The 17248-nt window shown below is 44.6% G+C and overlaps 1 protein-coding gene across 8 annotated transcripts in view; it reads right to left on the reverse strand.

Moving 5' to 3' along the window:
- The window catches only part of CCDC178 (coiled-coil domain containing 178), a 281148-nt gene that overhangs the window by 161735 nt on the left and 102165 nt on the right, over positions 1-17248 (reverse strand). For 7 of the 8 annotated variants that reach the window (XM_053249036.1, XM_053249040.1, XM_053249034.1 and 4 more), the window contains one exon: positions 7784-7943. In XM_053249036.1, coding sequence (XP_053105011.1) covers positions 7784-7943 — 160 coding nt within the window. Of the gene's footprint in view, positions 1-4885; positions 5593-7783; positions 7944-17248 lie in introns of those variants that run through there. The other variant, XM_053249041.1, reaches the window with a different exon arrangement.

Raw genomic sequence — 17248 nt, forward strand, 5'->3', positions numbered from 1 at the left:
AACCCCCTGAAATTGGGGTGGTAGCCTGCACCCATGAGGCACTACCACCCCACCCCACTATTCTGCCCCAGCCCCCACTTTCTGCCCCAATCTGCCCCAATCTGCCCCAAAGACATGAAATTTTCAGAAATTTACCAAAAATCAGCCCTTTGCCCAATCCCCCTGAAATTGGGGTGGTAGCCTGCACCCATTAGGCACTACCACCCCACCCCACTTCTTTTGCCCAAATCCCATGCTATGCCCCCGAACTGCCCCAAAGTCACTAAAACTTTAAAAATTCACAAAAAATCAGGACTTTGCCCAATCCCCCCGAAATTGGGGTAATAGACTCTACCCATTGGGCACTACCACCCCACCCCAAAATTTTGCCCCTGGGCTCCTTTTTACCCCCCGAATCGATTCGGATTCGGATTCGGATTAAATCCGAATCCGAACCGAATCAAGGGTGATTCGGGTGACCCAGATTCGGGCACAAAACAGAACGGGGGTGATTCGGCTCGGGTCCGAGCCGAATCACCCGAAAATCCGAATTGCACACCCCTATTCTGCAGGGACTTTCCTCTGCCATGGGTTGAACTTGAGACCTTCTGCATGCAAAGGAGATGCTCCATCACTGAGGTATGGCCCCATTGCTCTCAAGTAGTCACCCTCTTTTAGGCGCTGAGGAGACGTTAGAGTAGAAGCCCACTTTCCCCTTTGTACTGGTTCGCCGGCTGTGTACTGTGTTGCGCCGGCTGTCTTGGATCCAACAATGTTGTGCATCTCTGAACCTGTGCCTGAAGCTGAGGCTAGAGAGCAGTTAGGGCTGAAAATATTTTGTCTTGAAGTGGTGCAGACCTCCCACATGGGGTGGTGACTTGCCTCCAGGCAGTGCATAGAACGTATCTGGCAAGCCACTGTAATTGTGTGACACTGTGACACATTGTCAGTGCTTTTTAGGCCTAATGCACTTTAGGCCACTCTGTTGGATGTCATGGGTAGGCACATTTTGTGCCCCAGGTTGTTGGCGGCTGCTGGTGGTGACTGGCACCTTTAGGCAGTTCAGTGTCTTCTGGTGTGGGTTCCCCTTCCTGATGAAGGCGCTTGCCGGATGTCGGAACTTGCTCCTGTTGCAGTGTCGTGTCCAAAGCCGGTGCTCCGTGGGGCATGGAGTCTGAAACAGAATGTATAGAACCGTATTTCCTTGTATGCTGGCTGTAACTGCCATGGGTGAGTACTGTGGCCACAAAGAAAAATCTCAGAAAATCTCAGAAGGGCGCCAGAGGTCAGAGCAATAAGGTAATGGAGGATAAGTATCCTTCTAAGGTGTGTGCGTGGGCACACCTGCCTTATAGGCATCTGCTCAATTAATTCTTGGTCCCACTCAGAATGAGAAGGGAAAGGCGCCCCTGAGTGTGCATGCGCATGCACTGCCTTGATACTGTTGCTCCAAGCAAACTCCTCCCATCTGCAAATGGGCCTTTAGGAAGGACCGTGATAGGAGCCCCAGAGGGGGCTGGCTGTTAGAGGAGTTGAGCTTGATCAGGCCCCGGTGGATGACAGGTAAATAAAAACCTGAGAAATAAGTCAGAAGAACAGAACAGGCTATGTGGGAGCATGATGCCCCGGTAGCTTGAGCGACAGCCCATTCATCCTCTGCCTGGGGCCCCGTTTCAAATTTCTGTTTGACTATAATCACCACGGTGCAAGATCTGTGGAAGACCTTGTCCTGGAGAGGGAGGAATCTGGCTTCCATATCAGTTTTGCTTTACATTTACATTACATTTACATTTACATCCCACTCTTCACCAAGGGAACATGGAGGAGGAGGACACGGTATTCCCATCCTCACAACAACCGTGCAAGGTGGTCTAGGCCAAAGCTCTAGTGACTGCCCCCCCCCCACCAGCACCCTGAGACTTCTATATCTGGTTGGAATCTGGGGAGGCAGGCTGAGATCTAACCTCTGGGTGTGGTGGAGTAGGCTGTGCATTGCGCTTTGCCTGTCTCCTGGTTTGTGTGCACTTCAAGGTGGCCTGGGTGGTAAAGTTTGGGGTGGTACTGTGCACCAGCACCATGCAGTGGTGGGGCCTACCAGTGGCAGCCAAAAATCGGCATCATCTTTCCATGTCCAAAGGGACTGCTAAGCTTTCTCTGAGCGTGCTCCATTTATTTATTTATTTTTAATTGATTGTTCAACTTTTATACCATCTTTCATATGGCATCCCAAGGCAGTTTACAAAAGTTAAAATGCAGTAAAATTCCATAAAAACCACATTTTAAAAACCTCCATAAAAACCACGTTTTAAAACTTTAAAATCAGTTCAACAGATCATAAAATTAAAACAGATAATTTTAAAAAGCTGAGAAAGCTTGGGCGAAAAGATGGGTTTTCAGGTGTTTTTTAAAAATTGCCAGAGATGGGGAGGATCGTATCTCAGCAGGGAGCACATTTCACAATTTCAGGGCAGCGACCGAGAAGGCCCATCTCTGTGTAGCCACCAAACGAGTTGGTGGTAACTGGAGACGGACCTCCTTAGATGACCTCAATGGGCGGTGGGGCTCATAGTGAAGAAGACGCTCTCTTAAATACCCAGGGCCTAAGCTGTTTAAGGCTTTATAGGTTATAACTAGCACTTTGTATTTTGTCCGGAAACCTATTGGCAGCCAGTGTAGCTCCATCAGTTAAGGAGTAATGTGGTATCTCCGAGATGACCCAGAGACCAACCTGGCTGCCTTTAAAGAAGGTTAGGAGGGAGGAGTTTTAAATAAGGTTAGAAGGGAGAAGGAGCAGAGAAGGAAGAGCAAGAGAAATAGGTTGTTGTTGTTTTTAAGGTAACTAGCAGAGACAAAATTATTTCAGGAAGGTAGAAATAGTCCAGAAAATAAAGTAAGAGAGGCAGACTAACAGAGGGAAAGCTTAGCAGAATGCAAGGAAGACCTTCTCTGGAGCTAGTGCAGGACAAACTGGACTGGGTGGGGCTAACCTTCCTGGCCTTTTAAAGGCTCTACCTAATTGATTTGTCCTGCCTCTGGAGCTCGTGGGAAGGATAATATACGCGAGATGTCCTCATCCAGCAGCTAAGAAAATCAGTTTCCACCAAGACTGCTTGGAGCTGGTCAACAACCACACTCTCAATCATCTTATAAAACCATGGGAGGCTGGAGACTGGCCTATAATTATTCATCACCAGAGGATTCAGAGTGCTCTTCTTAAGAAGGGGTCTAAACCATCACCTCCTTCCAAGAAGGTGGCATCCGATCCTGCCCTCCCTCAGTGAGGTATTAATGATATCAACTAGGCCAGCTCAAACAACCTCCCTGCAAGATGAAATTAGCCATGTTGGGCAAGGATCCAAAGGACAGTTGGTAGGCTGTACTGCTTCAAGCAGTTTATCCACTTCCTCAGGAGTCACAAACTGAAATTGATCCAGTCTATCTTGCAAGAGGGATTGCTGGAAACCTCCCTAACTAGTCGTGCAGAAATACTGGAGTCCAGCTCAGCCCAAATGTGAGATATTTTATTTGCAAATAACTCACTGAAGGTGTCACAGTGAGACACTGTGTCTGGAAACAGATTTGAAAATGAAGGGGCTTGATTTAAATCCCTAACTATCTGGAACAGCTCTGCTGGATGAGAACTTGCAGATGTAATACACACAGAAGAAAATTGCTTCCTTGTTGCACGTATTGCCAACACTCAGTTTTAGGTGGGTGTCTGAACTTAAATTAACAAAAAGGCCTGAAAAATCATTTTGTACTGTTTTATTCACAGTTCTGTTTTTGCTGAGAACAGCAAGACAGCAGAAGCACCTGTTGTTGTGCACTCTGCACATGGCCTTCACCTCAAGTCAAAACAAGGCCAAGCTTGGAGCATGAGATGAAATCACTGGCTTCTGGCTTGTTTTGAATTGGGAAGGGGGAAAGTGCTCATGAAATTGTTTATCTGAGGCCTGGATAGTGTTCTCAGAGCAGAAGGGAAATGAATGGAGTGGTTACTAACATTGATTGGAAACACCTAAGATGGAGAAGTCAACTTGGAAAGCTATTTTAGCAGGCCTTCAGCAGGAGAGAACATTTTATTCTGAAGCTTGAATTTTACATGTGTTCTTTTTGCTTTACTTTGTACCTGCTACTGTCTTTTTGCAATTGAAGACCTCAATACAAGTGTGTGCCTTGATTTTATGTCAATGACTGTGTTCTGCTTTTGTTATTCTGCTTGTTATTAGCAATAAAAGAGACATGGGTGGGGGGAGTCCCTCTTCTTAATTTTTTTCACTTGTCTGGACAATCCTTGGTCTGGCCTAGCCCAGGACCAGAGGTGTTCACTTTGCTGGGCAAGAGGCCCAGCTGGGATAAAGCATACGTTCCCAGCTGGCACACTCCTCTTCTCCTCAGCGGTGTCATGTACATGACACCACAGCATAGGCCAGCTTCCGTAGCTCTTCCATATACAGTACCATGGAGCTGATTTTGAAGCAGGTCAGAGATGATGCTTAGGAGCAATGCACTGACACAAGACTTTGCACAATTTTTACACTTGCACAGCAGTGCTCTTGTGCAACTGTGCAAACATTACATTCCACTGCCTGCATAACATTGCACAGTATGTCAGTCGGAGAAAAGAAAGTGGGGTTGTCCTCGAACATTCTGCCCCAGGCTCCTCAGAGTCTTAAAAAGGCCCTACAGATGTGCTAAATCAGGAGCTTGCATTCCAGACTAGTGTTTCAGTAGCACAAAAATGTTTGTACTTGTGCAACAGGGTGGCACACCTTCTGCTGTGAAACCTTTTCCTCGTATTTTGCAGAGAACTTTTTCACGGTAGTGCAACTTTGAACATCCCTTTGACTTCACACAGCTACATGACCTTTGTCGCTGTGCAAGCACAGCATTAGTCTGGAGTCAGATGTTGGCACCCTGGTTACAGTGCTTTTTTATTGTTTATAATCCTAGGGTTTATGGGCACAGCATGGTGTTGGAGAAGTATTCTTCCTGAACTACATCATCATGTGCATCACATTTCATTTCATTCATTCAATATCCATTCCACCCAGGACCTCCAGGTTGGCTAACAATTTAAAAAAAAAAATCACTACATTAAATGTTACACAATAAAAATGAACATAGAATAAAGTAGTCAAAATACTACAAGCCGAGAGTGAAGGTCACTTCCCAAAGACCATCCTGCAATGAACATCTTCACTAGCCTTCTAACAATCATCAAGAGAGCTTGCCCGATAACCATGAGTCTTTCTGGGGGGCGGGGATGCCACAGCATAGGTGTCACCAACAAAAAGGTTCTTTGTGACCATCATTCTTACAACTGTAATACCAAGCATTCAGAGCAGGGCATCTCTGATAACCTTTGAGAACACATCTCTGATAACCTTTGAGAACAAGATGATTCATATAAGAAGCAGCAGCAATCTTTCAGGTTTTTAGGAGCCCACCATACATTCATGAAAATTCCATGTGGTACTCAGGTCAGGGACAGGTCATCCATCTCCTGTAAAAGGCCATATTGTTCTTAGGATCACAGTGAAGACTATGACCTCTTCTTCTAATGCTATCCTTATCCGTTGGCTCTCTATGGTGCGTCAAAGCATTTGCACTCTGAAAAATTAAAGCTTCATCTTATTTTTAGAATTTTGAAGGACAGAGATAGGGATATGATTTGTATCTTAATCCATCAATTATACATTCACTGATAGCTTTCCCTTCTAGTCAAGAGTTTATGAACAATGGGAGAGAGAAATAATGGTTCTGTAGCTTGCAAACATCACATAAATTAAGTCTGTCCACTATGATGGCCCAGAATTCACTGAAGGACAAACAGCAGTGAGAGAAGGAAACAACTGAATGCCACCTTTATTATGTAAGATTCAAACACTGCAGGAACTAGTATAATACTTGATATGCCAATTAAATTAAGAGAAGTCATACTTCAGCAAAAAGAATGCTAACCTTGGCAATTTTGAAAAAAAAAATCCATACAGATTGGGGGGATGTTCTTTAATATGATCTCACACAGTCATAGGTTTGAACAAGTCCCAGGCTTGTAGAAGAATTAGAGAGATAACAAGAAAGCTACTGAAGAATACATATTGACTCCTATCCTATCTGGAATTGAACAAGTTATTACATCAAGCCCCATAAATATCAAGCTTTGCCTTTGTATCAAATTTGAAACTCAAGGTGTAAAAAAGAAAAAAAGAAAAACAAGTGGACAAGAGGCTCAGGTCCATTTGCCCACTCTCCTAAAGGGCCCCATGATTTTCCCCAAGGGAAAAGAGGGTCCCTTTTATATTTATGGAATGGCTTTGCCTACAGTTCAGAAATTTGGCACAGATGTACAGTAGAACAGGTTATCAGGACTCTGTGTGTTGATTTTGAAGCAGATCAGCCAATCCATTGATTTTTAATGATTTTTTTGAACTTAAGTTCAAAGAAGTCCTATAAGTGGCTTGCTTCATGGCAGAGAATTACAACAACTTCTGGAACTGAAACCCCCAGCCCCATGTGGCAGAATCTTCCTATTTGCCTTCATAACAAAGGCTAAACATCACATATACCCTTATATTTCCAGAATGGCTTGGTCTAGAGTTCTAAAATTGGGCTCAGGTATAGGACAAGTTAGCAGAACTCAGTGTATTGATTTTGAAGTGGAGTAGTCAATCCGTTGATTTTAAATGATTTTTTGAATTTTTTTAAAAAACTTCAAAAAAATCAAAATCCTATAAGTGGTTTGTTTCATGGCAGAAAATTACAAAAACCTATTGAACTGAAGCCCCCACCCCCACCCCAGACCATCATTCCACCCCCATACAATAGAATCTCCCCTTTGTCTTCATAAAAAAGTACAACCCCCCACCCTTTGCCCAACTCATTACATTTCCAGAATGGCTGGGCTTAGAGTTCTGAAATTGGGCATGCATGTAGTCCAAGATGGCAGGACTGTGTGTATTATTATTTCATGGAAATCTGTCAATCCCATGATTTTTAATGAATTATTCCCTATTTCAGTAAATCTGCCAGAAAGAGATCTCTATCCATATAGTACTGCACATCTAGTGAAATTGGAACTATTACATCTGAATTTTTTAAAATTTTTGTTTTACAAATGCAATATGTTAAAGCAAGGGGCATATGTTGTGATTTTAATTCCCCCCGCCTTACAAATGCACTTTATCTTCAAGTTGGTTTTGTGTGTGAACTGTGGAGCAAGGGACATGTGCTGTGTCCAAGTTAGTTTGTGAATGGTCAAGAAGCTATGTGAATCCTTTGGGGCCTGGTGTAGTCTTTTTTTTTTTTTTTTTTAATGCACTCTGGCCCAGACCTTTGGATTTGTGGTGAAGTGCATATATACGAAGAGTATGCTTATTTTGCAGGGCCCCACAGGGGTGAACTGGAAGATGATATTTGGAAAGGGTAGTAGAGTACAAGAAACACTCTAGAGAGTGACTGTACAAATGCTCCAATGGCAACCAGCAAAGACATCTTTTCAAAGACCTCTTTTTTGCATATAAAATCCGAGCCAGTTGCTACAGGCTAATAAACAGAAATTATTAACAGATTTTCAGTGCCAGTACTGTGAGGAGACAAAATCTTCCAGGATAGTTTGCTGCATGCCCTCTCTGATCTCTCCAGGTAAAATGAGGGTGCAGTCTGGAATTTGGATTTCTAGGGAAACCCTTATTTTAAGCAAAATATTTAATACAGAACATTGATAGTTAATTAAAATGTGTTCTCAAGGGGAAAAATGAAACACAAAGCAGGAAACAAAAATAATTTAAATGGCACAGACCTTCTTATCTTTCAGATGTTTCTGTCTATTCCAAAGCAACTCTTCAAATACTCTGTTGTCTGTCTTTACTTTTTTTTCAACATAGTCCAGTCGAGCACAGAGAAAATCAACTAACGTCTGGGCATTCTGCTCCTTTGCCTTTATTTTAGCATACTTTTCCCTTTAAGAAAAAAATCATTATTTGTATTAAGTATTACATAGAGTTGCTAGGCAGACTCATCTTGCAGAAACATAGTGGCTAGGATCCAGTTAGGTTGTTATATGTGTGCAAGGGACAATGCATACATATAGGGTTTATTGGGCCCATTTCTTCTTCAGCAGCTCCCCCTGCCGAACTTCAAACTGAAGTTTTAAACTCAGAAGAGTTTAAAAAGCAATTTGGTGTTTGGCAGGGGGTTCTGATGAAGGGTAAATGGCTCAATAAATCTTACATAGAAGAAACTGCTACCTCTTAGAAACAGAGTTAAGCAGAGTTAAACTATTGGTCTATCTGTCCTAGTACTGTCTACACCAGCTCGCAGCAGTTCTGCATGGATTCAGGCAGGGCGTCTTTCCTGGTCCTACTACAATCCTTTAGCTGGAGATGCTGGGACTGAATCTGCAAATCATATGGTTCAAATCATATAGTTCACCACTGAGCTAGAGGAGATTGTAAGAAACACAAAATGTGCAGTGTTAAAAATACAGGTTCTTGCCAGTTGTCAGCATTATAATTGAATACACTTTTACTATAATGAGGTACATTTTTAAAGGAACTTGTTTTTAAGGTGACCCATAAGATATCCTGGGGAGCTTAGCAAAAACAGCTAATTGTTCAATATCACATTAAAGACTAACACAATTATGGTGGCATGAACTTTTATACATAAAATAACGCTTCACCAGATGCTTGCAGTGGGTTGTGAGGGTTGATGCATGGAATGCACATATACGACACCTCCACTGTCCATTTAATGCACCTTAATATAATGAAGGCCCTTGCTGTGCAGACTCATAGCACAATACATTTATTAGCATTCAAAATGTCACAGAAGTTATTTATTTATTTATATGCCACCTGACTCCAAAGGCTCTAGGCAGTTCACAAAAATAAACACAAGGGGGAAAAAACAAAAAACAGGTTGCATACCTGTAACTATTGATCTGGAAGTGATCCGTTGATTTCATAAGGAAATGGGTTCTGCACCTGCGCAGGCACCTCACAGGCTGACTAAGTAGCTCCTCGCAATGCCCAACCACCACCATGTGCCTTCTGACTCCGTTATATTCAGCGGTTGGGCATCTCTCTGTCAGTTTCGGTTTGACTGCCACAGCGTTCATACCTCATTTTGGCTCCTTGGATCAACAGAAACTTTGACAACTTAGATATTTAGTTTATTGGACTATGGACTGATTTACGGATTTGGATTGGTGTTTGGCAGCTGTGACAAACAGGTCCACTGATGGGTGCCCACCTGCTGAAGAGCTCCCTGAGGCAAGACTCCTTGACCTCCCATTCGTGCCTTTGGTTGTATTGACAGGTCCGACTGAGACTATTGGCCAGATGATTGTCATCACCCCTTATGTGTATTGCTATTGGGTAGATGGCACGTGCAATACACCATTCCCATTCATATGGACAGGGCACACAGTGTCGGGGAGACCGTGCCTTCTTGCTTGTTGAGGTAAGCAATTGCCGACGTGTTATCTAGGTGACTTTGTGTTACTGCTCCCCTTAGTTGGGGCTCGAATGCCTTCAGCACCAGAAATACAACAAGTAGCTCTAAGTAATTTATATGCTGTCGAGTTTGTAAGCCTGCCCATTTCCCTTGGATGTGGTGTGGCCCACAATGAACACCCCATCCAAACAGGAAAGCATCCGCCGTGACCCACTGTGATGGTGTTAATGGCTTAAATGGAACCCCCTGGAAGAGGTTGGTCTCCAACATCCACCAACGCAGAGAATTCAATACAACTTGGGGGATCTTTAGGCGTAACTTCTGGCTGTCTATATTGGGTCGGACGTTGTTCAGATACCACCACTGCAGCAGCCACATAAGTAGCCGCGTGTATCTGACAGTCGTGTTGCAATACGCCATCAAACCCATTCGTCTCTGTATCTCCTTCACTGGCTGAATACAGCTGTGTATTAACTGCCTTGTCAGCAGATTGATCTGGTGATAGCATTCCCTTGGTAAGTATGCTCTTTTCTGTTCCATGTCTAGAGTGGCGCCAATGAAGCTTAACTGCTTTCTGGGCTCAAGGTTTGACTTTTTCCAGGTGATGTTGATGCCTAGATCTTGTAGCAGCTGCACCATTAACTGGATTTGAGAGATCAGCTGTTCTCTGTTGCTGCTGACCAGCAGCCAATCATCTAGCTAAGGATAAACCACCAGGCCTTGTGTCCGCAAGTACGCCACTACAACAGCCATTACCTTGGTGAACACTCGTGGTGCCATCGATAGACCAAAGAGCATGACCGCATACTGGTACACCACACTCCCAACTGTGAATCTGAGATACTTCCAGTGATTCTTCTGAATGCCCACATGAAAGTAGGCATCCTTCAGATCCAACGTTGCCACCCACTCTTCTTGGTCTAAGAAGGGTAGCATTGCCTGCAACATCATCATTCTGAATTTCTGGGTCCAGATAAAGCAGTTGAGGCCCTGTAAATCCTTGACTGCCCTGATTCCTCCATCCCGCTTTGGTATTTGGAAATAACGGGAGTAGAACCCTGATAGTCTCCTTTCCCACTGCACAGGTACAATTGCCTGTTTCTCTAGTAACACTTTTACTTCCTCCTGAAGGACTGCTGTTGCCTTGGTGAACTTCAGGCCTGAGAATGGTGGTAGAGCCTTGGACTCTATCATATATCCTGTCTCTACGATTTGAAGAACCCAGCGATCTGATGTTATGTTGTGCCATGCTTGGGCATGGCTTGCCAGCTTGACAGAAGTGCCAACAATTTTATTTGGTTTTAGATTTTTAATTGTGTACTTACTGTTCAGGTGCTGTTTTGTTTGGTCATTGACCGTAAATAAAAAAACAACTAACTAAATTACAAAGCCAATGTTTGGGGCTTTGGCAATTGACTCAGAATGCAGTGGGCTGACAGAGCAGTCAAAAAGACTGCTTTGCATTGTCCTTACTAGGGCGGTTATTCTGGCCCTTGTTCTTCTGGGTGTAACCTTTAGAGCGTTGGAAGGGTCTATTTTGTCTCCTGAAATCTCTCCTGTCCTGGTACTTGTAGGGTCTTTGCCTTGCGTACATGTGGCCTCATGAACCCAGTGTAGATGAGGTTGCCGTGAAGGCTCTTGCTGTAAACTTCGATTTCTTTAAAGTTTGCATGGTGGCATCTGTTTCCTCATGGAAGAGGCCTTTCCCGTCAAAGGCAAAGTGTTCTACCCGGTCTTTCATATCTTGTTGCAGTGACGTTGACTGGAGCCAAGCATACCGGCGCATGCTTACCACCGTAACCATTGCCCTTGACACCATTTCAGCTAAGTGCTTGAAGGCACTATGTTGCTGCTGTGTAATTGATGTTGTCTTTTTGTATACTTCATTAAATTTATCCTGCAGTTCCTCAGGAGTCATAGATGTCGAGTCCTGCAGCAAAGTGTCTCACAGCAGGTTATTATAACGGGCCATACAGACTGCATAATTGGCTATTTGGATTGCCAAACTGGTTGTGGTGTAGATTTTTCTGCCTAGGACATCTATTTTTCTGCCCTCTTTGTCTGCTGGCGTCATGTGTCGATGACCGCCCTTTGACGTTGAAGCACAATCCACCACGATGGAATTAGGTACAGGATGGCATACAAGATAGGTGTTCTCTTCCTCCTGTACCCTGTACAGATTTTCGAGTCGTTTAGATGTGGGGGCTGAGGTCTGCAGGACTTCCCATGCTGTCTTGGCTGCCTTGCTAATAACAGGAATCACAGGCAAGGCCACTAGATGTGACAATCTGGCCCGTGCCATCATGTTATATACTGGGTCAATTATCTCTGTGTCAGGCAGGTTTAAGTCCAGTCCTAGTGCTTCTGCTATTTCCCTTATCAGTGAGTGATATGCCTTTAGCTCTTCTGTGGGGTATTTCGAAAGGTGGGGAGGAACATCGGAAGGTGGGTCCGACCAACGACTTGCTCTATCTGAGTCAGACTCTTCGGACTCAGAAGAATAGGCCTCTTGTTCAGGGGACGATGGCAATTGCTGCATAGGAGGAGGACTTGTCTTCCTCTTTCTCTTCCCCCCTATTTTCTCTTGAGCCACTATTGATGGCTGTGTCTGGGACAATGTGGAGGTCAACAATACTGCCTGAGCTATAGAAGCCTGAGAGGCAGGCTGCTGTTGTTGAGAGGAAGGCTGCTGCTGCTGCAGAGCTACATTCAGGTGGAAATCTGGCCCCTGATATGTGAACACATGCTGCATCAACGGCACCTGTGCATGAGTCACAGGCACTTGCTGTGCCTTCTGCTTAAGGTACTCCCTATAATTACTGGGGAGTGTGTGGTGAAAGTCACAGGAATGTGTAGGTTGGGTAGTAGGTAGGCACATGCTGTGGTTAGAGAGGTAGTGGTCAGACGAATGTGGCAATGTGGTAGGGAGTCATGCTGGTACCGGCAGAACATTCTCTGACGCCCTAATAGGTGAAGTAGAAGGCATTTTAGGTGGCGGCATAGGGAGTTCTTCTTCCTCTTGTTCCTCATTCAGGCCAGTACTTAAGAAGCCCTGAAATGTGGACCCAGAAGGAGTGCTTGATGCCGAGTCCAGCAGGTCCATCAACATGGTGGCTCCATCTTGATCTGTGGTAATTCCTGTCCTCGATTGTCATCATGGGTCAATATCGCTCTTATTGCAGTCAGCGTTGAGGGAGACTGTTGAGGAGTTTGTGCTGGAAACAAGGAAAGGTGTCTCTGTGCTGTATACACCACCGGCAGTCTGGTTGTCGACATCAAAGTCGACGTTGGTGGTGGTTCTACTGTCAGTGTCAGGTTTGATGTCATTTCTGATTCCATTACGCTTCTTTCCGACATGGCTAACTCTGCAGTCGCTGCCGAAGGTGTTTTCTTCAATATTGGGACCTCTTGCTTCTTGGTCATCGTCAAGGGTTTCCCCGCCCTCGATGTCGACATTGATGGGGCTGTTGTTGAAATCGATGAGGTTGCTGGTGGCACCGATGTGGTTGCAGTCGGCACTAAAGTGGCTGATGTTGCTGGCAATACAATGACATCTGAGTCCCATTCTGCATCAGATCCCTGAACAGAAGACGGCAAGGGCATACAATGTTTCTTCACCCGATGTGAGCCATCTTGTTCGGTGTCATTTCCAGCGTCATGGTGACGTTTCCTGTCCTTGTGCTTATGCTCTTTCGAAGAAACATCCTTTGGCTTTTTAAACAGCTCATCTGCTGACATGGTTTTTGACTTCTGTTTATTATTTATTTATTTTATTTAACATATTTTAATACTGCCCAAAACTTATGTCTCTGGGCAGTTTACAACAAGATTAAAAAGTAAAACATTAATTAAAAATAAAAACAAAAAAATTAAAAGCAAGAAATTTAAAACACAATTTAAAAATTTAAAACAATATTCTAAAAACAACATTAAAACTGGGTGAACAGATGCGTCTTTAAAGACTTTTTAAAAGTTGAGCAGATCTGTGTTGGCCTGACCTCGAGGTCAGCATCGACCCATCCATCGACGTTGATGGCAGACTCGGACTCGGCATAGGTGGGTGGACTGCCTCTCAGATGCAAGGTTCTATTCATCCTGGTCTGCTTAGAAAAGGAGCAACATATTTTACATGCCACTGTTTTGTGCTCCTCTCCCAGGCACAGTAGGCAGGCATTGTGGTAATCGGTTGATGGTAGATTGGCGGAGCATTTGATGCAGCACTTAAAGGTCTTCTTAGTCTCCATTTCTGGAGCAGAGAAGTCTGTATTTATTCTTTGGAGAGTTCGTTTTCCAAAGGCAGTCCAGGAAATTTCCAAGTCAAAACCGATAAGTCAGTCAAATCCAACAACAAATTAAGTCCGAATCCAAATCCAAATCTGTTAAACAGTCCATAGCCCGATAAAACCGATAAGTCAGTCAAATCCAGCAACAAAAGTCTGAATGCCGATCCAAATCCGTAAAACAGTCTGTAGTCCAATAAACTAATTCTCTAACTTGCCAAAGTTGCCATTGATCCGAGGATCCAAAACGAGGTATGAACACTATAGTGGTCAAACAGAAACTGACAGAGAGACGCCTAACCGCTGAATAAAATGGAGTCAGAAGGCACATGCTGGCGGCTGGGCATGGCGAGGAGCAACTTAGTCGGCCTGCACAGGCGCAGAACCCATTTCCTTATGAATTCAATGGATCACGATCCAGATCAAACTGTTAAAAACAGCAAGTTACAAATTTAAAACATAGCAGTTTGTTTTAAAACAGCCTGTCTCCCAGCCCCTTTTAATTGCATTTCATGATGACTTTCAGATTAAAGATTTTTTGATGTAAAATAAAAAGGCAGACTTTGTATGTCATATTCCACTATTAAAAATCAATATAATCAATGTCGAACACAACTTCATGATATGAAACTTCTAGAAGCTGCATCCTGACAGTCTGTTGGTTTAAATATCATATCAAGGATCTGGAACAACTTTTCAAAAAAGCACATCACACTGCAGCTCGATTAAGACACTCAGGGCTGAGAAGCCTACAGATGGCATTCTAAGGCTCAAACCACATGTGACACAGAACACATGACTTCTGTCTTTTAAAAATGAAAATAGCAGCTGCTGGAGGGGCGGGGATCAGAACCACAGGTATAGGGTGGGAATATTTATGGGGGAGTGTATGGAGAGGAATTAACCCTGTGCTGGGGTCCTGATGTAAATTGCCCCCATAAAGGTACTATTAGTTCTGAGAGGGAAGCTATGCAAGCTTTTCTCCTGCATGGTGGTAAGTTTAATTCAGATCACACAAGGAGGAAAGGTGGTTAAATACCTTCTCCCCATGCTCTGTAGTCTAAATTCTGACACCCCCCTCCTCTATAGTTACTATTTCAATTTCTCAAATCAATTATCTCTTCATGGCATCCTGATAGAATATTGCATACTATAATAGTGAGGCCTACTAATGGGTGCAACTAGTTTTTTAAAAAACAAATTTTCTACTGATTTCTTATAACGAACACAAAGTGCTTTTCTGTTCTTCCCCAAGAAGCCAGTAATGCTTCTTGAGTGGGGTGCCTTTTGGATTTCCAGCATTCGAAGAAAAAAAAATGAATGAGATAGATGGTGGTGCAAGTGGAAGTGCTGTTATTCCTCTGTAAGTAGAGGTGTGCACAAAGCTGGTTTTCCTAGTTTGAGCCGGGTCTCCCGGCTCGAGTACCGGTTCTGTTGAGCCAACCCATAGTTCAGCTCGAACTCGAACCATGCTTTAGCCGGATCTAAAGATTCAGCCACAGGATGGGGATTCAAACTGACCCATAATTCCCCATGGATAGCACCTAGAGACACCAAAATGGGTTTGGTGGTAGGGTCCCAAGGGTGCCAACCAAAGTTCCCTCTAACAAGGACTCCCAGATGTTGTTGACTACAACTCCCAGAATCCCCAGCTGCAATGGCTTTTGTTTGGTGATTCTGGGAGTTGTAGTCAACAACATCTGGGAATCCCTGTTAGAGGGAACACTGGTGCCAACTACCACCCAACCCGCAAGGCAGTAGGGCACTCAGGTAAAGTTTTAGGAATTTATAGGTATTGTGTAGTCTCGGTTGTTAAATAACTTATGTTCACAGGGAATCCCTATGAAGAAGTGACAAATTTCTTATTTCTTATATTTTTCTCTCTGATTTAAACTCACTTTCATTTTTCTATTATGTTTATTTTTATTTATTTATTTACACAGTCAGACAGGTGTTATTACTGGTTTGTTTTATCCAGACATCGAGTCCTTCCCAAGGACCTGGGATGCCAGAATTTTATTGTCAACGTTGTTGCTGTTGTTCTAGATATCGTCACAGAATATAGGCTGTTCCCAGTAAAGTTGCTTTTTGTAACTGGCTGATGGTGATTTCTGTGGCCCCTATGGTGTTGAGGTGCTCTTCAAGGTCTTTTGGAACTACACCCAGGGCGCCAATTACCGCTGAGATTATGATGATGGTGGTGATGATGATTTTGCCTTTAGATCTTTTAATTTATTTTGTGGTTACTTTTTCTTTGGTTGGGTGGCCCTGCTGCCCCCCACTGCCCTCCCCCCAGCTATGAGCGAGTGCCAGGTATGCTGCTCTGCTGGGTCTGCTGCAGCCCCTGGCCTCCTATCCAGCTCTGAAGATTGAAGATGCCAAAAGGTGAAGATGCAAGAGGATAAGTCCTTTTATTTTAAACCACTTAACCCCCTTGGATTTGAAATTTAAATAGGGCCTTCCTGCGGAACTGCATCAGTGGAATGCACACTGCTTTCCTGTCCCTCACTGCTCACTGGTGGGGGCCGGGGAAAGAGGGGACAGCCGGTGCTGCTACCACCATGGCCAGCCCCTCCCGTTCAGAACAGCCCAGCTGTGCTGTGCTTCATGTGGAGACAATGGATGTGGTGCACACATTGGCTGAGTTGTTGGCTATCATCAGCCAGCACATTGAGGAATGGCTAACCAAGAAGCCAAACCTCAGGCAAGGCTACATTGTCATGATAATGGAACCTACTCAAGGCAGTAGACCAGCTGCAGTGTGTGTCCATACGCTGTAAGGCCCATACTCTGCACCTGGTGGTGTCGGACACCCTTGGCCTCAAAGAGTCCAAGTCATCTAGAGAGTGGGGCAGCCCACCAACAGGTCCTGCTGCTGCCACGGCTGTGCTTGTGGAGAAGTGCCACAAGACTGAAGCCTATTTCCACTGGAGAGAGAAGGGAATGCACATGTTCACGGAGCATTCACCCTCTTCTCATGCAGGTGGAGGCTGCAGCACATGCACAATGGACACCTGCATGACCCTACAGGATCACATCCCCAGCCATGGAGAACACCCTCTTGCTCTGGACACCAGTCAGTGGGCACAAGAGGAGGCGTCTGGCAACTGCCACCAAGTCCTGCCAGACTTGGTGACTTGCTGACCAGAACTGGACGGGATCTATCTTCGGGTCTTCCTCCACCAGGTCCTCTAGGTACTGCAGCACACTCTGGGCGGTACCACTATAGGGCCTGGTTGGCGCTGGCAGCAGCAGCTAGTGTCCAGAGCAAGAGGGTGTTCTCCATGGCTAGGGACGTGGTGATACCCCCATCGCTTATGCCTGGAGACTGGCTTTGAGGAACAACTCATGTTTCTCAAAGTGAACTGGAAGTGGAGCCTGCAACACCACTTCAGAGCTCACCCCACCTTCACCCTAGCCAAAGCAGCTGTGTCACAGTCTGCTGCTAGGGCTGCTGAAACACGCAGACATACATGCATGACCCCACAGACACTGCCCATGATGCTGACCAACTGGTGCCCCTGCCC

The sequence above is a fragment of the Hemicordylus capensis genome, chromosome 4, assembly GCF_027244095.1.
Source record: "Hemicordylus capensis ecotype Gifberg chromosome 4, rHemCap1.1.pri, whole genome shotgun sequence".
NCBI lineage: Eukaryota > Metazoa > Chordata > Lepidosauria > Squamata > Cordylidae > Hemicordylus > Hemicordylus capensis.